The following is a 22,119-nucleotide window of genomic DNA, read 5'->3' as shown; positions in this document are numbered from 1 at the left end:
CCTTCCCGCCTCCCGGCTGGTGCTTCAGGTTCTCAGTGGAGCCGATCTTGGACTTGACGTTCTTCAGGTCTGGCATGGGCACGGGGGCTGTCTGCAGGCGGCTCTTGGCGGAAGATGGCGACTTGGGTGGAGTACGGACCACCGCCACCTTCTTGGGCTCCCGGGTGGGTGGGGTTGGAAGGGACGGGGTGCGGGAGCGGCTGCCGGGAGTGCCTGGGGAGCCGGGGCTGCTGTAGCCGCTGCGATCCCCTGATTTTGGAGGTTCACCTGGGAAGGAAGGAAGGGAGTGAAGCCGGGACTCGGGTGGGTGGGGTCAGAAAAGGCCCTGGGGGCTGCCTGTCCCGCGGGTCCATTCCCAGGCTCACCACTGGGTTAGGCAGGTGGAAGCCAGGTTGGAAGCGCAGCTACAGCAGGTGGCTGCCCTGGAGAAGCATCTCTTCCCCCATGCCTTTTTGCTTAGGGACAGAGACACCCCTTTCCCAGGAAAGCAATGGAAAACCATCAACCACCATCCAATACCCGCTCCCAGAGAGGTGGCCAACTTGGCCCCACGGTCTTTGGGTCAAGAGATGGGCTCCAACAAGCTGTGTGGCCTCTGACAAGTCACTTCCCCTCTCTGAGCTCAGAGGCCTTAATTTGAAAATGGAAATAATTATAATCCCTGCGGCCAGGGTGGCTCCAGGAGGTGGTAGATATGCTTTGCCAACCTCTAATGCAATTCTTCAGGGCCTTTATCCTAAATAAAGGTGACGCAGTGATGGGACCCAGCTGTGCCCTCAAGCCTGGACGCTTCTGACCCTTTCCCCACAGGGTGAATGTTCAGCTGTTCAGCTAGTTCAGGGCTCCTGCCAGCTCCCTGGCTCCTCTGTGGGATATGGGCTTCAGAACAGGATGCCTGCTCCACGCCTGCCTGTCCCTAGCTGTCCACATGAGCCATGCCGCTTCATGCTGCTGTGCCCTGCCGTACAGTTCCTCACCTGCCATGCATAGCAGTTACTAGCGCACCCTTCCAACACCCCGGAAGCTGCTGGGGGGTCTCCTCTCCTCTCCATGCAGATGCTGTCCCTCCCTCCTCTCGGTGTCCTTTACCCTCAAACTTGCTTCTGTTACTGCACTTCCCAGGCCTCTGTTACACTTCACCACTCTGCTATTCTGTCTCATGGGTCCGTGTTTTCCAAAGTGTGGCTCACGGAACCCTGCGTCAGAATCTCCGGATCTTTCAAGGAGGAAAGCGGGACTTGCAAAATGCAAATTTCTCGATCCCCATCAAGAGTGGACAGAGCAGAATCTCTATGGGTGGGGCCTGTAAAGCCTCATTTTTCTCCAGCTCCACAAAGACTGAAGTCTGAGAACCGCAGGCCTCACCCTGTGCCGAGGTGTGCTTAGCTCCCCTGCAGTCTGAGAACTTAGCTTTCCTGCAAGTCCAGAAGCTTCCCGCAGCAATGGCCCTGCCGCTGCCCCAGGCATTTGCTGTAACACATACCTGCTGGCCAGACCTGGAGAAGGGCAGCTCTTTGAAGCACCCATCTAGCCAATGGGCAGCTTGGCCAGTGACGAATAAGCACTAGTTTTCTTTTGTTGTTGTTTTGTTCTTTTGGGGTTTTTTTTGAGACGGAGTCTCATTCTGACACCGAGGCTGGAGTGCAATGGCGTGATCTCGGCTCACTGCAACCTCCGCCTCCCAGGATCAAGCAATTCTCCTGCCTCAGTCTCCCAAGTAGATGATATTACAGGCGTGCAGCACCATGCCTGGCTAATTTTTGTATTTTTAGTAGAGACTTATTTTAGTAGAGACTGGATTTTTGTATTTTTAGTAAAGACTTCTTTAGTAGAGGTTTTACCATGTTGGCCAGGCTGGTCTTGAACTCCTGACCTCAGGTGATCCACCCGCCTCGGCCTCCCAAAGCACTAGGATTACAGGCATGAGCCACTGCGCCCAGCCAGCACCAGTTTTTAGAATTTGACTTCCATGTCTTTTTTTTAAATAATGTTTTTTATAGAGACGGGGTCTGACTATGTTGCCCAGGCTGGTCTTGAACTTCTGGCCTCAAGCGATTCTCCCACCTCAACCTCCCAAAGTGCCGGGATTATAGATGTGAGCCACCGTGCCCTGCCGATTTCCACGTCTTGGATGTTCCTGAAGTAGTAAGCTCTGTGGCAATAGGACAAATGAAGCCTCTTCTTTTCCACATAAGGAAACAACAGATGGGGCCTCGGCCAGGGCCTCCAGGCTCAGCCTCTCTGCCTCCTCAGACCTCCCATCCTCCTGCCTCCCTGACTTCAGAGACCCAGGGTGACCAATGGGCTTGGTGGTGGCGGCTCCAAATCCTTTTCATGCCTCTTACTTACAGAGTGGTCGTGGGCAAGTCACCTGACCTCCTTAAGCCTATGTCTTCATCTGAAAAATAGGGAGACAGCCAGGCATGGTGGCTCATGCCTGTAATGCCATTGTCCCTGAAGTCAAGGAGAGCAGACAGGATTAGAAAGCCCATCAGACAAACACAGCTGCGCAAACTGCACAGGGAAGAGAATTCGGACTGCTCCGTCTTCAGGCTGCGAACCCCGTGTGAACCCTGCATTGCAGAAAAGGGTCCTCCCGGCTCTAGAAACACAAGCCAGTGAACGGCCACACACGCAAACGGAGGCTGCTCCCAGCGAAGCAGGCTCCCAAGTACCTCTCTCAGATTTGGGCCCTACAGGGGGTGGTCTTCTCTGGACTTGCTTGGTCGCTTAAAGAGAAAAATCCACAAAAGCCTCATTATCATCAGGCTTAAACAGGGCCTTAATGAGTCCTTCACGTGGCAGGCACCCACAGCCGGCCCAGCAATGGCCCCATTCTGAAACAAGGTCGAGGGGGCCCAAGGGGGAGGGTCTCTCCACCTGCAGGCAGCCACTGAAGAGCAGGTAAGACCCAAAGGGAAATGCATGACCTTGTTTAAGGTTGTTACAAAGTGTGAGTCCCCTGTAATCCCAGCACTTTGGGAGGCCGAGGTGGGCGGATCACTTGAGGTCAGGAGTTTGAGACTAGGCTGGCCAACATGGTGAAACCCTGTATTTACTAAAAATACAAAAATTAGCAGGGCGTGGTGGCCTGTGCCTGTAGTCCCAGCTACTCAGGAGGCTGAGGCAGGAGAACTGCTTGAATCTGGGAAGCAGAGGTTGCAGTATGCCAAGATCGTGCCACTGCACTTCAGTCTGGGTGACACAGTGAGACTCCGTCTCAAAAAAACAACAACAAAAAACAGAGTGTGAGTCAACTGGCCCAATGTTAAGTGAAAAAAACAGGAGGATACAAACGCTACTTAAAATCCCGTCAACATTCTGGGAATTATCCCTGGATCACATGTATATGATAAAAACACCAGGCCAGAAAACACGAAGCAAAAAGACAAAAACAATGGGCCTTAGTGAACGGCCATCCTTGGGGGTGCCACTGCACGGCATGTGTGCGAGAAATGACACCGCAAAGACACGCAGCAGGTGGTGGGCAGGCTCTGGGCAGCTCCCTCAGGCCAGGGAGAAGCAGAGTCACCAAGATCCAGGCCAGGCTTTGGCCACAGCCCGCAACAAGAGCCATAGGCTGCCCGTGCCACCAAGGAGCAAGTGCAGGTCAGACACCCCTACATGGTGCAGAGTCTAAACCCAGTGGCCTGGAATACTTCACTGGGGCAATGGGAGAGAGAAGTGCTCAGGCAGGCTGTCCCTAATCCCCAAAGAGGACAACTGTTTTTTTTTTGAGACGGAATCTCACTTTTGTTATCCAGGCTGGAGTGCAATGGAACGATCTCAGCTCACTGCAACCTCTGCCTCCCGGGTTCAAGTGATTCTCCTTCCTTAGCCTCCTCAGAAGCTGGGATTACAGGCGCCTGCCACCACACCCAGCTAATTTTTTTGTATTTTTAGTAGAGAGAGGGTTTCGCCATGTTGGCCAGGCTGGTCTGGAACTCCTGACCTCAGGTGATCCACCCACCTTGGCCTCCCAAAGTGCTGGGATTACAGGCATGAGCCACCACACCCAGCCGCGACTGTTCTTAATAGCACCCCTGGCTGCAAAATAACTCGATGGATGCCTTACTGGGTACTCAAAACTGACTGGGTTTTACTCACAGGAGCCCAGGGCAACGGGCCCAGCCTGCGACTGCTCAGCTAAGACCCTCAGGTTTTGCAGCAGACTCCTAAAGTCCCTAGCAAGTTAAGCTGCCCAGGGGTTGAGCCCTGAGTGACGTCACCCATTGTGACTTATCCAGGCTGCTGCTCTGTCTCCAGAGACATTTGTCTCCAGAGTCTCATTTGGGGACTGAAAACATGCCATGCTGGGGCTGCCTCTATGGAACCCTGGACTTGGGGCCAGAGAGGCTCCGAGAGCTGCCACTTGGTAGTCATGTGACTGCATTTTCTTCGGGTTTAAAATGAGCTGGTTAGACTCAGTCAAGCAAACTCTCAGAGGCTCGATTTCTTTCTTTCTTTTTTTTCCTTTTTCTGTATTTTTTTTTTATCATGCTGCAGAATCAGCCTCAATTTCTTCATTGATAAAAAGTGAGGATTCAGGCCGGGAGTGGTGGCTCACGCCTGTAATCCCAGCACTTTGGGAGGCTGAGGCAGGTGGATCACCTGAGGTCAGGAGTTTGAGACCAGCCTGGCCAACATGGTGAAACCCTGTCTCTACTAAAAATACAAAAAATCAGCCAGGCATAGTGGCAGGTGCCTGTAATCCCAGCTACTAGGGAGGCTGAGGTAGGAGAATTGCTTGAACCCGGGAGGTGGAGGATGCAGTGAGCTGAGATCACACCACTGCACTCCAGCATGGATAACAAACGCGAAACTCTGTCTCAAAAAAAAAAAAAAAAAAAAAAAGGTAGGGATTCAACATTTGCCTCAGAAATCAAAAGGACTGAGAAGGAAATGAAGACTCCAGTGCTTAGTAAACTGCAAGCTGCTGACCAGCTGCCAGGGGTTGTTCATTCTCAGTGGCCTAAGGCCTCCTAAAATGAAGGCTGTACCTCTGAGAGCTTCAGCTTCCTCTAAGATTCAAGAGAACATTCTTCTTACCAGAGCTGGGTGGTGTCTTTGGAGCAGGCGGGGTTTTTGCTGGAATCCTGGTGGCGTTGGCCTGGCCCTTCTGGCCTGGAGGGGCTGCTCCCCGCGGTGTGGCGATCTTCGTTTTACCATCAGCCCCCTGTAAATGAAACATGGTAGAGGGGTTTTTCACCATTGGGAAAAGTTACTGCCACCAAGAGTCAACACCAGCCCCACTCCGCCACCTTGACTCAAAATGTGGCTAAGACTGGGGTGACCCTTTGCCTCCTAGATGCCACAAGTGTCTGCTACAACCACGAAGGCTTGCTGGGCACACAAACCCACGGCCCCACCCAAACTCCAAGTTCCCTGAGGACATCTCCTCCCAGAGAAACTGTGTGCCTCAGTTATCAGCATGAGTTGTGCCAAGGCCAGCAGAGCTTACAGCAATGATCAGGTCACTCTCCACTCCATGTCAATCATCGGCAGGACATTATTGCACTATGCATATGCAGACATCCATTTTCTGACTCTAATTATGGATTTATTTGGCTGATGGTGGTTGGCTCCACCAGAGGCCCCTGGAGGCAGTGTCGAACCTGACCAAGGATGCTAAAGAGGGCGAGGTCGTGTTCTTTCATTCTCTCGCAAACAACCCTAAGGCCTCAGGAACTCCTTGGGTGTGCTCAGAGCAGGTGAGCACCTGAGGAGGCGAGCACCAGCATCACTGACAAAGCTGGCAGAGTCGGGCATGGCACAGTCTAGGGACTAGGGCAGTCCCTGGGTTCAGTTACCTAGCAGATGACCCTTAGACATAACACAAACTCAAAAAAGAAACTGACATTAACCAAGGACCACAAGCTAGTTGAGGGGGGAGTGAGCTCACGGGGCAGTGTTGCTATGGCGTGATGCTGTCCTACCCAGATCAGGGCAATCTGGAAGCATTTCTCTTGCCAAAAGCAGGAATGGGCAAAGGAACCCAATGAGAGTAGCAATTTTGGGTTTGTTTTTTTAAAATTTTTTGTGACAGGGTCTTGCTCTGTCACCCAAGCTGGAGCTAACTACAACCTCTGCCTCTGGGGTTCAAGCAATCCTTGTGCCTCAGCCTCCCGAGTAGCTGCGATTACAGGTGCATACCACCACGCCTGGCTAATTTTTGTATTTTTAGTAGAGACAGGGTTTTGCCATGTTGCCCAGGCTGGTCTCGAACTCCTGATCTCAGGTGATCCACCCTCCTCGGCCTCCCAAAGAGCTGGGATTACAGGTGTGAGCCACTGCGCTCAGCCTTAGAGTAGCGATTTCGAAACCAAGGTCCCACCAGGTGTCTTAGGGGCTGCTGCTATGAGAGCCTGTGGGGTGCTGAGAGGGATGGCCCCCAACTCTCTTTTCCCCTTTGCCCAGAATTCTAACTATTTTACACGGTGCTTCTATGTCAGAGCTCATTTGAAGAAAGGTCTTTGAGGCTAAAAAACAAACAACAAACAAACCCCACATTTGCAAACCACAGCAGAGCAGCCTGGTTCTTTTCAAAGGTGGTTTCCTTACCTTGAGTTTCATCTCCTTTGCTCCAGAACTGCCAGTTCGGGGAGTGACAGAAGAGACGTATTTAGGAGAGGAAGGTGGCTCTGGGCACACGGCAGGGCTGGAGGGTTGGATCAGAGGGTCTGAGCTACCAGGAGTGGGGTGTTTGGGGCTAAGGCAAGGCCTATTTTTCAAGGTTTTAGCAGAGGATCGTGTGGATGTCTTAAACATAAACATAAATAAAATCAAAATAAAAGTCAGCACATGGAGGAGGGAAACAAACTGAAAAAAGGACAGTAACTAAAAATAAATAAGGCGGGTAATGGTTGAAAGCAGTGATCTCCAGGCTGTTTGAATCAGGTACCCTTAACATCCCTTTTGATCAGTAAGAACAGGAAAGTGACCGTCCTCCCCAATCATAGTTATTTTTTCTTTTTTTTGAGACAGAGTCTCGCTCTGTCGCCCAGGCTGGAGTGCAGTGGCGCAATCTCGGCTCACTGCAAGCTCTGCCTCTCGGGTTCACGCCATTCTCCCGCCTCAGCCTCCCGAGTAGCTGGGACTACAGGCGCCCGCCACCACGCCCGGCTAATGTTTTTGTATTTTTAGTAGAGACGGGGTTTCATTATATTAGCTAGGTTGGTCTCGATCTGACCCGCCTGCCCCGACCTCCCAAAGTGCTGGGATTACAGGCGTGAGCCACCGCGCCCGGCCCAATCATAGTTCTTACACGACCGACTTACTCAACTCACATCTGACAAAGCCTTTAGAAGAGGACATGAAAAAGGAATGGAAGTTCTAGTATGTTCTTTCTCCAGCCTGTTAGATGTTACTGTGCCCCTGAATTTGGAGACCACTGGTTTAAAGGTGCTTCACATGAATAAGTTGATGGAGATCATCAAGGTACATGAATCTTAGGATGTTACTCAAGAAAGTGTCCCGAAGTGTGTCATGGGGTCTGAAGGGCCTTACTTTCTACTCAACCAAGCAAGGTGCTTTTTTGCCTGCCCATTAACCCATGGCCTCTTCCACCACACTGACAGACTCATATGGCTACAATTAGGAGTGTGCCCACCCCAAGTTGGAAAGATTCTACCTGACTTAGGTTACACCTACCCCCACCACATATGTGCTTTCTGATTAAAGTCTCAAATCAAACTAATATTAACACAATCTGGTGAATCCTAATCTGGCCAGTGTTAACTCTTTTTTGTTTGTTTGTTTGTTTGCTTGTTTTAGAGACAGGGTCTCCCTCTGTTGCCCTGGCTGGAGTGCAGTGGTGCCATCACGTCTCACTGCAGCCTCCACCTTTTGGGCTCAAGTGATCCTCCCACCTCCGCCTGGCCAATTAAATTTTTTTTGAGATGGGGTCTTGCTATGTTGCCCAGGCTGGTCTAGAACTCTTGGGCTCGAGAGATCCTCTCACCTTAACCTCCCAAAGTGCTGGGATTACAGGCATGAGCCACTGTGCAAAGCCTCCAATGTTATCTCTTTTTCTTTTTTCAGTTTGCCAGTGTAAACAACACTGCTAACTTTTGAACCCATTCCACATGAGGAAGCAGCCAGGGACGGGTGTCTGGACGCCTGTCCCCATGGAGGCGGGGCTGGGGTGGGGGGCCTGGAACTGGGATGCAGGATAGATGGTGACTGACACCCACAGTTCGTCCTGCCCATGGGGGATTTCGACAGGTGGGCATGGCCCCGGAGGAGAAGCGGGTGTTTGGAGGGGAAGAGGTTGCACTCTCAGGAAACGAAGTGGGGAGGCTAAGCCTTGAAATGTTTCCGAGAGTGAGTCAGAGCTCAGAGAAGGGTCCTGACCTAGACTTCATTGGGCTTCTAGGGGTGTTATCTTATCGCTTTCCAATTCCCCATGGAAGCGGCCGAGGCCCTCTGTGTGGTCAGGCTTGGTAAGGAGGACCCAGGAGATGAAGTAGCAATGGGAGAGGAGGGACACAGGCTGGGGCTCTGGGGCTGATGACAAGAAAGCAAAGCTGGGGTGGGGGTATTGACGACTCCTCCTTCCCTCGCTGCACACGGCCCCTCTCTACCAGCAGCACTCCCCAACTGGCCGAGGCCCAGGGTAATAGATCTTTCCCCTCCCTAGACTCTGGGCAACTCCAGGGCAGGGATGTTGTACCCATGTGTACTGAATGAATGAATGAAGGAACAAATGAATGCATGCATGCATGAGGCTGGTATTCCCTGCCCCCTGCCCCCGGCACTAAATGTGCACCGTGATTGACAAGCAGCTGTCACTATCACTTTCGGGACCCAGGCCAGCTCTCCAAATCCCCACAGGCCCTTCCGCTGCCTCACTAGATGAGGCTGGGGAGCCCTGACTCTGCAGGCACTTCCGGGAGCAGCCCTCAACACACCACCGAATGCTCAGAGCTATGTGGCAACTGGAGATGCCCTCCGGGCTCCAGTACTGATTAAAATTCAGGTGTTTCAGACAGAATTTATGATGGAAATTTTAGATACCTTTAAGAAAAACAGGTCTTACCTAGAGCCATGGTGGGATTTTCCAGGAAAAATGCCACTGTGCAATTATAGCAGCATTTCCCCAGACACCAAGTCACTGAGAGAGTAAACAATGGGTGAGGTGAAATACTGAGAAGGATGGGCAAAGATCTGGGTGCAGTTTATGCAGTGAGAAGATGCCTTCATTTACTGTCCTAGGGCTGGTTTTCAAACACACCTTCATTTACTGTCCTGGGGTTGGTTTTCAGACACACCTTCTTTTACTGTCAGGGTCTCACTGAAAGTACACTAAGAAAGCTGGAATTAGGAGCATGACTTCATGAACCTGCCTACTGCTCTTCCCTGGGGTAAGTATCAAAACTAATAAATGCTGGACTTTTTACAAGCCTGCCCCAAAATACAAAGCACTTCAAATGACAGCTGTACTTTAGTGACAAATACTCCCCACATTATATATGAGAATGAATCAGACATAAAGCGCAGCTTCTCTGTAAACTTGACCAGCAGAGCTCCGTGGCATCGTCAGCTTACCTTGGCTTTTTTGTCATCGCTTCCAGTCCCGTCTTTGCTTTTACTGACCATGCGAGCTGATAAAATATAAAATAAGAATGCTTGTCACATTCCATTTTCACCGTTCACAGAAAGAGCCAGCTGTGGTGAAGTTGGATTTCTCCGGGATAGGTCCATGTTTGTTTAGTTGGGTCTGGTGGAAACCCAGTTCGTTCTCTTTTCCCTTGAATCTGCTAGACCTCACATTGTTAGTATCAACACAGCACACTGGGGTCATTGATTAGAGCAACCTGGCTAGAGGGGGCGGCAGGCTGGCCGAGGGTGGGACCATGCAGAAGGGATGCAGCAGAAACTGTCACGGGGACATGATGGCATGGAGGCTATCTAAGGAAGGTGCAGTCTCCCTAACCCACAGGCTCCTGCCCTGTTTTTGCCATGGTCAGCCTCACCCCACTGGGACCAGCCCCACTCCACGGATGGGTGTTTTAAAAGCCTCAGGGCCATGGATGTTGGTAGCTCAGCGAGGACCCAGCCTCCTGCAAGATCCAAGGACAGGGGTGGGTGCATTGTCTCCACGCTGCAGCCAGGCTTGGCCCTGGTTCCCTGCGAGGTGCCTGTTCACCCTCTTGGCCTTGGAAACGGCCTGAAGCCACCCGGCTCCCCTGCCCATGTGGCTAGATTGCCAGCAGTCCTGATTCCCACTTTCCTGGCCATCTTACGCTGACCACCCCATCTCCATTCCTGGTCACATGCCTCTAGAATTAGGAGAGCCTGGCAGGGTTGTCTTTGTCCCCTAGTTGCTGATTGTACCCCCAGGGCCTGCCCCTCGCTAATGGTGGCTTTGGCCACCAGCCCCAGCTGCTCTGAGATGAGCCAAGCCCAGCCCAGCCCTGAGCCAGGCCTGGTGGGTTTCTTGCCACTTGCTGGTCTTCGAAGGGCACAAATTCTCACCGCTTTCCCCAATTAGCTACAAACCAGTTACCATCATACATTCCCACAGACAACATCAGCCTTCATCACGCTCCTTGGTGAAACCAACCCACTGACTTGTCTGCCAGCATCAGCGCTAACTCACCCTTCTCCTTCTCTTGACAGTCACTGCTGAAAACTGATCATAGATTTTCTTCTTTGGTTTCAATATCATATTCCCTCTACTCCACGGACAATCAGGTCTCTTGGAGCTTCTCATTGGCTATTGTCACCTGGATTTCTAGAGGGACCAGCAATGAGTATGCCCAGAGATTTTCCAACTATACTATGTGGCAGAATCACCTGCTAAAAGACTCCCAGGCTTACCCCACAACTGGGTCTGTAAGCCTAAAGTGGCACCTGGGAACCTGCACTTTAATAAGAGCCCCAGGCGGATCTGACTCACGTGTTCTTTGTTCTGCCCACATCAACCAGCACCATCCATGGCACAACAAAAGAATCTGCTAAATCTGCTAAATCTGCATTTCCCAAACTTCCTCCAGGAAATGTTAGCAGGTAGAATCAAGTAAGTTTGGGAAACCCACTCTGTGACCTTCTCAGAGGGTCACAATGGCCATTAGTACACTGAAGGCTCTGACAAGTCCTGCGGCAGAAAAGCCTGTTTAACTTAGTTTAGTCTTTTATTTTCTTCCCCCAGTCACTGGGCCATGGAACTCTTTTTCAACCCAAACACACCTATGAACCTCTAGTAGGCCAGCATTCAAGAAAACATCATTTCAGGAAATACTGTAGTAACCTGTCAAGTCAGTTATTTGTTCCCTACTGTTTTGGAATTTAAAAAAGGATATAGGATATATTTTTTTCTCTCTTAACTTTATTTTATTTTTTGAGACAGAGTCTTGCTCTGTCGCCCAAGTAGGGGTACAGTGGTGTGATCTTGGCTCACTGTAACCTCTGCCTCCTGGGTTCAAGCACTTCTCCTGCTTCAGCCTCCCCAGTAGCTGGGACTACAGGTGCCCGCCACCATGCCCAGCTAATTTTTTGTATTTTTAGTAGAGACAGGGTCTCACCATGTTGGCCAGGCTGGTCTCGCACTCCTAACCTCAAGTGATCCACCTGCCTTGGCTTCCCAAAGTGCTGAGATTACAGGCGTGAGCCACCGCGCCCAGCCTCTGTCTTAACTTTTAAACACAGGCTTCTTTATAGCATTTCAAAGTTTTCTCTGAAAGTAAAATCTCATAAAAATTTAACAGATGCTTGCAACTGTGAGCTTCAGTAACATCCATTTCTGGGCTCTGCAAATAACTGTGAAATGCTAAGGGTCCCAAATTTATGAACAAGCTCGCCTTGTGGCTATGAGGTCTCCCGTGGAACACCAACTCTCCTCTCCCTGATACTTGGGACTCTCCTCCCACCAATCCCACCCTGCAGGGCTGCTGTGGTCGTGCCTCCGAGGGCTCGAGGTGGGCCCTGCTCAACCCCCTCCAATGCCAGCAGGAGGATCCCCTTGTCCTCTGCGGAGGGAGGTGGCAGCATGTGGACCAGGGAGATCTTGTGTCTGCTCCTTGTCTTCCTGCCACAAGGCAGAGCAGGTGGGGGCAGGGCGCTGGGCCAAAGGCACAGCATGGGCTCTGGGCCACCTCTGGATGCTGTGTGTCGCCTGCTGTGTGTGCCCTGCACATCTCTGTGTTAGGAGTCCACACTCCAGCACCTCCTGGGAGGTATTGTGGGATGCGGGACAGGCGTGTCTTTCAGAGCCAACCTACCTGGATCCCAAACCTAGCTCTGTCACTTACTACTCATTGGCCTTCGGCAAGTTACTGTACTTCTCTGAGCCTCCGTTTCCTCATCTGCAAAGTGGGGCTGCTTATGCCTACATGGGAGGGTTGGAGAGTTCTAGACACCATGAGGGCAGCCGTCATCCTGTCGGTGGAGGGCACCCACCAACCTCCTGTGGGCTGATGGGCCCTTGTGGACAAATCAAGTGGCCAGAGAGTCAAACAAGGTGGGGAGCATGGGGCAGGGGTGCTGGTGACATGCAGAGTGGCGGGCAAGCGTGAGGCGTGCGTGCGGCCACAGCCTGAGCATGGGAGGAGGCCGAGGGAGTGGAGCAGCTGCACCCAGGTGTCGGTTTAGTGGCGTCCTAGGAACGTCGAAAGCAGCAGGAGTCGGGAGGCCTGGAAGCTCAGTGGCAGTGCCCGCAGCCTGGGAGGCCTGGGAGGCCTGGGAGGTCCCCAAGGAAGGAGCGAAGAAGCTCAAGACACAGACCTTTGAGTTGAGGGACCCGGCTGACGGGCTTCCCCCGCGGAGCAGCAGCAGGCTGCTTTTCAGAGGGCTCTGGAAGGTCAGCCTCTTTTGTGTCCTCTCCCAAAGAGGGGCCCCGGGCCTCTGGCCCCTCTCCAGGGGCCCCTGGAAATGCAGCCCTTCCCAAATGCTCCTCCGAGTGCGCCTGCTCCTTCTGCACGTTGGGTGTGATTTCCACGTGAAACGTGAACTCGGGGGGCGCATCCTGCCCTTCGGCCCGCCCTGCACTGGGCCCGTCGGGCTCTGAAGCTGGGATCTCTGTGGAAACTTTGGAGAGGAAATCCACAGGGAGGGGGATGGCACCCTCCGCTGGGAAGCCTGGGATGCTGGTGGCTTCTCTGGCGGCTGTCTGGGGAGGCCGCCCATCGTGGGCTGGGGGGACCTTGGAGGGAGGGGAGTCTTGTGGGGAGGACTCATCGACGTCACGGTCTTCATCCACCTCCTCCTTGCTCCCCGGCCTCTCTTTGCCCCCTGCCCCCTTCAGCGGCGGCCCCTCCTGGTGCAGGTCTCCCAGAAGCTGGTGCTTGAGCAGCTCAGGGGCGTGGCGGCCGCCCTCTGTGTCCTCAGGTCCTGTCCCCGAAGGCTGGCGTGTGGCCTCTCTGGGGCCCTCAGGCAGGAGAGGAGCCCCAGGCATGCCGGACACGAGCTGGTGGCTCAGACTTGGGGGGCCTGGCTCTCCGAGGAAGCCTTCCCAGACCACCTTACCACTTTCAGGCTCTGTGTGGAGATATGCAGGGGTGGCGGGCTTCGGAAAGGCCGGCCCCTTCTCGGCCCAGTCCCCACCTTTTGGTCCCCACTCCAGGGAGGGCTCCTGAGGGCCTCCTGTTGGAGGAGGCGCTGGGCAAACGGGACGGTGCTGAGGAAGGCTCGCGGTCAGCGGGACGGGAGCTTCTGGCTCTCTCTCCCAGAGGCACGGCTCAGAGACCCCAGAGGCCTCTCCGCAGGGTCCAGGCTGGACGTGAGCGCTAATCTCATTGGCCAGGGGCCTTTCAGGCGCCTTCCTCTGCTGGCCCGGAACTCTCAACTCCTCTGGTTTGAAGAGGCAGCGACAGCAAAAGGTTAGCAAGGGCGCATTAATCGCTTAAGAGAGGGAGCATCATCCTGGACAAAACGACAGTGAGAGGGCATCCCAGGCCCCCTAACAAAGAGATGGGAGCACAGCTCTGGGCTCATCTCATTGCCTTTGCTTGCTTGGAATGACAGGTCTCCTGGTCTAGTCGCCACCAGCTCGCTGGGTGGCTCTCCCCTCTGTGGGCCTCAGTTTCCTCATCTGTAAAGAGGGTTCTTGGACGTGGTGACCTCTGAGGGCCCTTCTGGTGTGGTTGTTATTCCTCTGCCTATGATGGGCTCTGGTTGGGCACAGAGCATGTCACACATCTGGAGCCACCCTGGGCTTAATCTACTGGGAAAGCGGGAGGGCTACAGAAGCTTCTCCTGCTTTCTAGGGAATTTAAGCCTCCCAAAGATTCTAGCCTCTAGATGGTACCTGGTTTGGGTGTAGCGAGAATCCCCTTTCCTCTGCCTACCTCTCACTGTTCCCCGGCCCTCCCGCCCTTTTTTTTTTTTTTTTTGAGACAGAGTCTCACTCTGTCACCCAGGCTGGAGTGCAGTGGTACAATCTCAGCTCACTGCAACCTCCAACTCCCTGGTTCAAGCGATTCTCCTGCCTCAGCCTCCCGAGTAACTGGGATTACAGGCACGTGCCACCACACCTGGCTAATTTTTGTATTTTTAGTAGAAACGGGGTTTCACCATGTTGGCCAGGATGGTCTTGATCTCCTGACCTCGTGATCTGTCCACCCCCATCCCCAAAGTGCTGGGATTACAGGCATGAGTTTTTTTTTCCCTTTTTTCTTTTCTTTTTTTTTTTTTTTTTTTTTGAGACAGGGTCTCGCTCTGTCACCCAGGCTAGAGTGCAGTGGTGCAATCACAGCTCATTGCAACTTTGACTCCAGGGCTCAAACAATCCTCCCATCTCACCCTCCCGAGTAGCTGGGACCACAGATGCATGCCACCACGTCTGACTAAAATGTTATTTTTTATTTTTGTAGAGACGGGGTCTCCTTATGTTGCTCAGGCTGGTCTCGAACTCCTGGGCTCAAGCAATTCTCCTGCCTCTGTGATTACAGGGATGAGCCACCATACTTGACTTCTGCCCCCCTTTTTGGTAAATGAAACCAGTGAAACTAGTGCCCACAAACTCTGCCTCAAGCCCATTCTCTGACAGATTTGGAAAATCCAAAATGTGTGATCATCAAGAATGGAGTCTTTACTGATAGACCTGCCATAAGACTCCTCGAAAAAGAAGCCCCATTCAGATCTATCCAGGTCACTGACCACAGACAAGCCCCTTGCACAGGTGAGGTAGGCCCCCGTGGGAGGAAGGGCTCTGCACGGCAGACAGTGATGGCCCTCAGGACCACTGCTGTCCCCTGGTCACACAGCTTGCTGCACACCAACCCAGCTGATCAAGGGCACACTTCATTTTTTTCTGGTTCATTCATGTGACATTCATTAACCTGGCTGCATATTAAGAACAGGAGAATTACACTCCTTGGTTCTCCTAGTAAGTACCCTTTATGTTTTTTAACTCCTAACTCTTTGAACACCCCATCTAGTCCCAACACAACAACTACGCAACTCACCAGCTCTGCTTTAAACAAAACCTGCAGCCCTGAAGGATTCGGGGGCTTGGAAAAGAAAGAGATTTGGATGAGGTCGGGAAGGAAGGTGTGGTCATGGACACACAAAGGTAACATGTGGGCCCAACCCCACTGGAGGCAGGGTGGTTGCCATGGGCTCATCCCCAAGAGGCCCGGTCACAGCGCAGCAGCACCTCCAGCCTGATACTGGCCATGCTCATGGGCTCCTCCAGTTCCTGTTCCTGGCATCGACAACAGTGCATGCCACACAGCAGGTGGTTAAATCAATGGATCCTGCACAGATCAACTGGTGTCAGGAAAACACTGACTTTGGCTTTTCACAGGCTCTGCAGGTGCCTTATGGGAGCCCTTGGTCAGTCTCTGGAAAGAGCAGCCCAGAGGCAACCCTGAGCCTGAGTGCCAGAACTGACCACAGGCAGGGGCTGCCCCTATGCCGCCCCAACAGGACGGGTCTCCACTGCCTTCCGGTAGGCGCCTTCCTCCTAGAGCTTACTAGAGTGCTCTTGACTGGGGTGTTACTGTACTATGATATAATACAAGACTTTAAGAAACACTATTAAAAAAGAGAAAAGGACCTCAAATGTAAATAGTAAACATACCTTGAAAAGTAATGGATACAGGATTGTACTCTGTGTGTTTGTGTGTGTGTATCAATGAGGAAACTGACATGATTAATTACACCCCTGGAGGAAGAAGCCAGGTTATGAGAATGTTCTTTTTTTTTTTTTTTTGAGACAGAGTCTCACTCACTCTGTTGCCCAGGCTGGAGTGCAGTGGCATGATCTCGGCTCACAGCAACCTCCACCTCCCAGGTTCAAGCAATTCTCCTGCCTCAGTAGCAATTCTCCTGCCTCCTATTCCTCCCCACGTAGCTGGGATTACAGGTGTGTATCACCATGCCTGGCTAACTTTTGTATTTCTAGTAGAGACAGGGTTTCACCATGTCAGCCAGGCTAGTCTCGCACTCCTGGCCTCAAGGGATCTGCCTACCTTGGCCTCCCAAAGTGCTGGGATTATAGACATGAGCCACTGCACCCAGCCTGGTTGGGAGAATGTTCTATTGATTCCCTAGGATGCTAGGAAGTACTCAGCAAATATTAAATGTAGCAATTCTCAGGGGTTAGGAGGAGATCGAGATAAATGAGTATTGTAAACATAGTAGTCCAGGTAAGTTAAGCCCCCATGCCCTCTTCAGGAGGCCTGGTCTGTGGACGCTTACAGAAGAAAAGTGCACCCCTCATACACAGGCCTTCCCATAGCTTACTCTCAACACACTGCAGCTCCATCCTGAAACACCTTTTTCCATCTTACTAATAGGTACTTTATCCCTCCATGATTCCAGGCTGCTGTCAGAAAGCTTAAAATTCAGTGAGCACAAAAGTCAAGTTCCCAGCAAAGATGGTGACCTGGGCTTTTTTTGTTGCATGGAATACGTTCTGGGGGCATGTAGACATCGCCTGCACTAACAATCAGTAGAAAAAACTCAAACCCACTTCTATTTATGAAAAGCAATGATTTCTAGAGGTCATACTTTATCAAAGCCTCTAGTTTTACCTAAGCTGAAAAACATGACCTAAAAGAAACAGGAGCCAGTTTCTAGTTAATTTCACACATCGACTGAGGTTCTTCTCTTATAGCCACTGTCCCTTCTAATAGTTTTTGAAGCTCTTTGTTAGCCTGAGAACGAAAATGTGCCTTTCTGTGCCATGTGAGATGAGAAACGTCAGCCTGCTATAGGCTGTGACCTCTCTGGGGGCAGGAATGTGTAGTTAGGCCTCAAAATATCCTCAATGAGGCAGAGTCTCCTACAATCAGATGGCCTCAGAGGCAGATCCCATCACTTGGGAGAAAAGAATAGCGTCTTTGCAGCCCTTTTGCAATCTAGAAGCTTCCACATTTTACAGTAGGCTCTCAAGTTCATTTATCTAGCAAATGACAGAAAACAAGCCCAGCCCACGTTATATCAGTACCACAGGTCTCCCATTTCCTAAAGTTAGGAATCTCTAGGATTTTTGAAGTTCTCAAGATATTTATGATAAATGATCACACAAAGCTGTCTTTCTTGAACATAGCAGTTTGGTTCCTGAGAAGAAAATCATAATAAGGGTTGAAGGCTGCACAGAAGAAAGTTTACAAGCAATCGCTTGGGGATGACATGGTTAAGGCCTTGCTCCTGGATCGGCCAGAGGGCAGCCTGCAGCAAGAATCACCTGTCGCATATATTTGAGTTTCTTTTTTTTTTGAGACAGACTTTCGCTCTTGTTGCCCAGGCTGGAGTGCAATGGCGCGATCTCGGCTCGCTGCAACGTCCACCTCCTGGGTTCGAGCGATTGTCCTGCCTCAGCCTCCTGAGTAGCTGGGATTACAGGCACCCACCACCACGCCCGGCTAATTTTTTTATTTGTAGTGAAACAGGATTTCACCATGTTGGCCAGGCTGGTCTCAAACTCCTGACCTCAGGTGATCTGCCCACCTGGGTCTCCCAAAGTGCTGGGATTAGAGGCGTGAGCCACCGCGCCCAGCCTAGAGTTTCTGTTAGACATTCATTCTTAACTCTCAGGCTGGACAAGGCTAGCATCTTTCAGAACACTAAATGCCTTAGGAATTGCCCAGAAATGGTATTAGAAAAAAACCACTAGGGCTCTTTCTGTATCTGAGTAGCCAACCTTTGATAAGAACCAACTCCCTAAAATCTCCTGAACTTGTGAATTAGGGCTCAGGTCCAAATGATCTTTTCAGGGCAGAGCCCACCCCATGTCCCTCCTCCCAACCCCCAAGTCATGGCAGGTAATTCCAGTTCACTGACCTTGGGTCACGTGACCAGCAGCTTCGTCTTCCAGGCTGGGGGTGTCTCCAATGCCTGCTTCTTCAGCTGGTGTATGTGTCAGCAAATGAAGCGGGGTAAAAGTAAGACAGTTATTGTTTACTAGAAACCAAGATCTCTGTATCTTTGAGTATTTTCCCTAAAACATTCAGGAAAGTCACATCCCAAGAATACCAAGGTGCCTCAGCTCTGGCTTCTCTGCAAATGTCATTGCTGAGGGTGCTGGTGATAAAAGTTCACTAAACAAAATGCACAGCACCCACATGCAGGTGTAGCTATGACCTAGTAGGAAAGACTTTCTCCACTTTGGGACCGGGGTCCTGAATGCCACATTCAACAAGGACACACAGGCTGAGTGAGGTCAGAGAAGCAATTTGCTGCTGAGCCATGGTCGTGGAGGCTGTGTCTAAACAGTGGCTGCTGGGAAGTTCAAGGAAAGACTTTGCCTGGGTTGCGGAGTCAGGCAGATGGGGTTCATATCTAGGCATCAGCATTCATTCAACCTCTCTGAGCCTCCATTTCCTCATCTAGAACCCCAAGATGAAGATACTAGTTTGTCTTGTAGAAGGATGGTGAGGGTTAGTAAGAGAATTTGTGTGAACACGTTTGGCCTGGTGCCTGGCATATGGTAGGTGCCCCAAAATGTTACATTTTCTTCCTCCCAACTTCTGGGCAAATGCCTTTCACAGAATGCCCTGAATGGGTGCTACTTGGTAAGAGGGAGGCTGGCAGTGCTGGTGAGCAGCTTTTGGGGTTGTCTTGGGTTCCTGTTTAGGAAGCCACAGCTCACCCCAAACAAGAAAGACTGAGAAAGTTCCTGACCACATTAATAGTACCAAAATCAATAGGCTTTAAAAACACCTATTTCTGCAACATAAACAACAGGACACTGTTACAGGACAATGCACGCAATTGTCCAGAAGAAAAGTTTATAAGGCAAGTTGGCCACGTTGACATGCATTGACCTCAGGCCACCAGAATCACCAGCATTTCCTGAGGACAATGACAGAGGCCACTGCCTCTGAGAAATGCGTACATCTTGCTGGCTAGGCCATCAGTCTTATCTCCCAGGCCTGCAATGAGTCAGTCACTCTCTGCACCTAAGACAGGAATGCCGGATCCCCACCGCTGGCCAGCACAGGCCTGTGTGAAGGGTGTAGGCAAGGGAGAGAAAGGTTCTCGAGTTTCCTGGCAGCCACGTGGTAGCTTCAGAAACACCCAGGCCATTGGCTGTCCCCAGGCAGCTGCTGAGGGGATGGGAGGGCGGGCAATGGGCTCATGGGGCTCCCATCACTAGCACTAGCATGACACAGACACCCTCCGGGTCCATCCAGCCAACACTGCGCTGCCCACGAGGCCCAGTGGCGACAGTGCCTTGTCATGTGACAGTATCGCTGAGCAAGTGTTGGCTCAAATGCCTGGGCACAACTCTGAGTGCAGATTCGGCCTGAGTTTCTGACAAGGTGATGGCAATGGCAGAAAGGCTCAGAGCGACAGCAAGTTCAGCTAAATGCCAGAGTCCTTGAGACAGAGGGCGTGAGGAGGCTTCCCCAGACACGGTCACTGCCGCGGCACTGGGTGAGTCGCCTTGCTGTCACACACAGTGCAGAGCTGCGATAGCCAGGCCTGGCATGAGTCAGAAATTGGAGGCTGTGCTGTCTTTGCCACCCCTTGACCCCAGAGAGGGAGCTGCTTGGAAACACCATGGAGGGAAGGAGGGCATGGTGGAGGTTGGGCCTCATATCACTGCTGGCCTCTCTGTACCCTGGGGAGTGTTTTACAAGAGCCAGGAGGGCCCTGTGCCCTCCAGCAAGGCAGGATCCTGCAAGGGGGTGGCCACACTGCACCCCAACTGGATGGCCCATGGGGAGTTTCACTGGAGCGCCAAGAATATAGCAAACAGGATAGGCCAGAGCGAGGTGCCAACTAAGGTCTGCATTGGCAGTAGCTGAAGACACATGCACCCAACTCTAGAATCTCCCCACCACACGGAGGGTGTAAAGCGATCTTTAGGAGGATTTCCTTGGAGAGAGTGGCTACATGGCCACCCCCCATCATAGTCCCAGCACAACTGTTTCAAGGCAATACATTGAGGACACCTAGTATGTGTCCCCTCTGGTTAGGGACCTGGTGGACTGTGGTCAGGTCCCCACCAAGGAACACTAGAGGATGGAAGATGGGCTGGCTTTGCCTTGGGGGCAGAGCAAAGGACAAATGCTGCAGCCCTGAGAACCGTCCGCACACCCACAGCTTGCTTGCCAGCGTATTTCCCGTGGGCCCCATGGGGGCAGAGGTCAGAGTGCGTGGGAGCCTCAGATCATATCTAAGAGGTGGCAGCCCGCAGGACCTCAGAGGTGAGGCTGCAGCCAGATCTTCAGACTCCCACGGGGCCGAGGAGATGACATGGCCACCAGAGTCCAGCGCAGCAGAAGGGCTCTTCAGGGGAGGATAGCTGGAGATGGCAGGCTGGGGGAAGAGTCTAGAAGAATTCAAATAAGGTCCCCATGGAGAGAGAGAGAAAGAGAGTCTCCTTGAAACCTCTGCAGGGAGTGTGACGCAGCTCACACCAGGACCAACTCAGTAAGAACATTCCTGTTTCTCTTACCCCTCCCCTCCCCGCCAGCCCCCGAGGGGAATGGCTGCAACTTTGAATGGAGTTAGAAGCTTTGACTGTCATGTGGGACTGGGTGTTCTAATTATTTAGCCTTTGCACACTGTTTTGCCACTGTGGAGACTAATGTACTTTCAACTACTTTGGAGTGATGGAAAAGTCAAGAGTTGGCTAGAGTTTTCATTCTGGGCAGGGGAGGGATTTCCCTCAGTGAAATAACTGTGAAGGGAGAGGAGGAGAGAAACTCAAGTTCCCTGTGATCTCATCCCGTGATCATGCCACAGTCTTCAAACGTCCTTCACGTTCAACGATGAGGCTCTGCCCCAGCTTCGAGGACATCCCCTCTGCCCATCTCAGGGGATCTCACGGATCAAGTCACAAAGCAGAAATGCACTCAGAAGGGGCAAGGGTGGGGCTGCTCTCAACACACAGAGCCCTAGAGAACGCTGCAGGCTTCCCCAGTAGCTGCAGGGAGCAGCATCTTTAGGAAGGAAAGGAAACTCTTTTCTGGGCACATCTTCCCTGCTCTCCACTGCTGGTGAAATCCTGTCTAGGCCTCTTCTGCATTTCTTGTTGGGCAACTGGGTACCCTCCAAATCACCAAACCAATGGCTGGCATCTTTACGTAAGTGCAGTGAAGAAGACATGAAGGAAATGACTCCAGGAGCTCCAGGCTGTGCAGGCATTTCCTAGGGCCTGGTGGGCTGAGCCACTCTTGGGTGACTGTAGCCTTGAGCCCAGCGCCCTGTCTGATTGATTCCCCATCACCCATGTTGACAAGGCATTCCCGTCATGCCTGTTCTACACGAATACGTTTGAAAAGGAGACAAGAGTCCCAGAACTGGATGCTAGATCACATGTCTCAGCTCCTCTGGGACCACCTCATTAAGATCACCAAAAGGTGTGGTCATCTGCACCCTCTGTGTGCTCAGATGATCTTAGGGTCCACCCCTTGGGAGGTGACCCTGTGCTGGGCAGTCTGAGCAGGAGGGTGGACTGACCTCAGGTGTCAAGAAGGCATGGTTCTGCCACCACCTGCCCCAGAAAACCCTGCAGAGAACTCTCTGGAACTGATGCGCTGACTGAGGCAAGATGAGGAGCATCTAGAAGAAGTCCACAAAGCCCTAAATGCTCTGAGAGGCTGGCAGGCAGCCAGGGAGGTAACCGGGCACCAAGGCATCGAGCTGCTCACAACCCAAGATTCACAGGAGCCAGAATCCACCCATGTTCCTGCCCCACAGGAGGATAAACACGCAAAGCGC

The 22,119-nt window shown here is 52.1% G+C and overlaps 1 protein-coding gene across 12 annotated transcripts in view; it reads right to left on the bottom strand.

The window, feature by feature from the left end:
• Positions 1 to 22,119, bottom strand: part of MAPT (microtubule associated protein tau) — a 129,665-nt gene that overhangs the window by 30,506 nt on the left and 77,040 nt on the right. For 7 of the 12 annotated variants that reach the window (XM_055257665.2, XM_055257662.2, XM_055257666.2 and 4 more), the window contains 4 exons: positions 18,229 to 18,294; positions 9,547 to 9,602; positions 5,050 to 5,176; positions 2 to 267 (listed from right to left, as the gene is read on the bottom strand). In XM_055257665.2, coding sequence (XP_055113640.1) covers positions 2 to 267; positions 5,050 to 5,176; positions 9,547 to 9,602; positions 18,229 to 18,294 — 515 coding nt within the window. Of the gene's footprint in view, position 1; positions 268 to 2,675; positions 2,730 to 5,049; positions 5,177 to 6,561; positions 6,760 to 9,546; positions 9,603 to 12,723; positions 13,789 to 18,228; positions 18,295 to 22,119 lie in introns of all 12 variants that reach the window. The other 5 variants (XM_055257658.2, XM_063629283.1, XM_055257656.2 and 2 more) reach the window with 4 other exon arrangements.

The sequence above is a fragment of the Symphalangus syndactylus genome, chromosome 20 (genome assembly GCF_028878055.3).
Source record: "Symphalangus syndactylus isolate Jambi chromosome 20, NHGRI_mSymSyn1-v2.1_pri, whole genome shotgun sequence".
Lineage (NCBI taxonomy): Eukaryota > Metazoa > Chordata > Mammalia > Primates > Hylobatidae > Symphalangus > Symphalangus syndactylus.
Note: the sequence above shows the minus strand (reverse complement) of the source record. Positions and strands in the feature narration are given on the sequence as shown.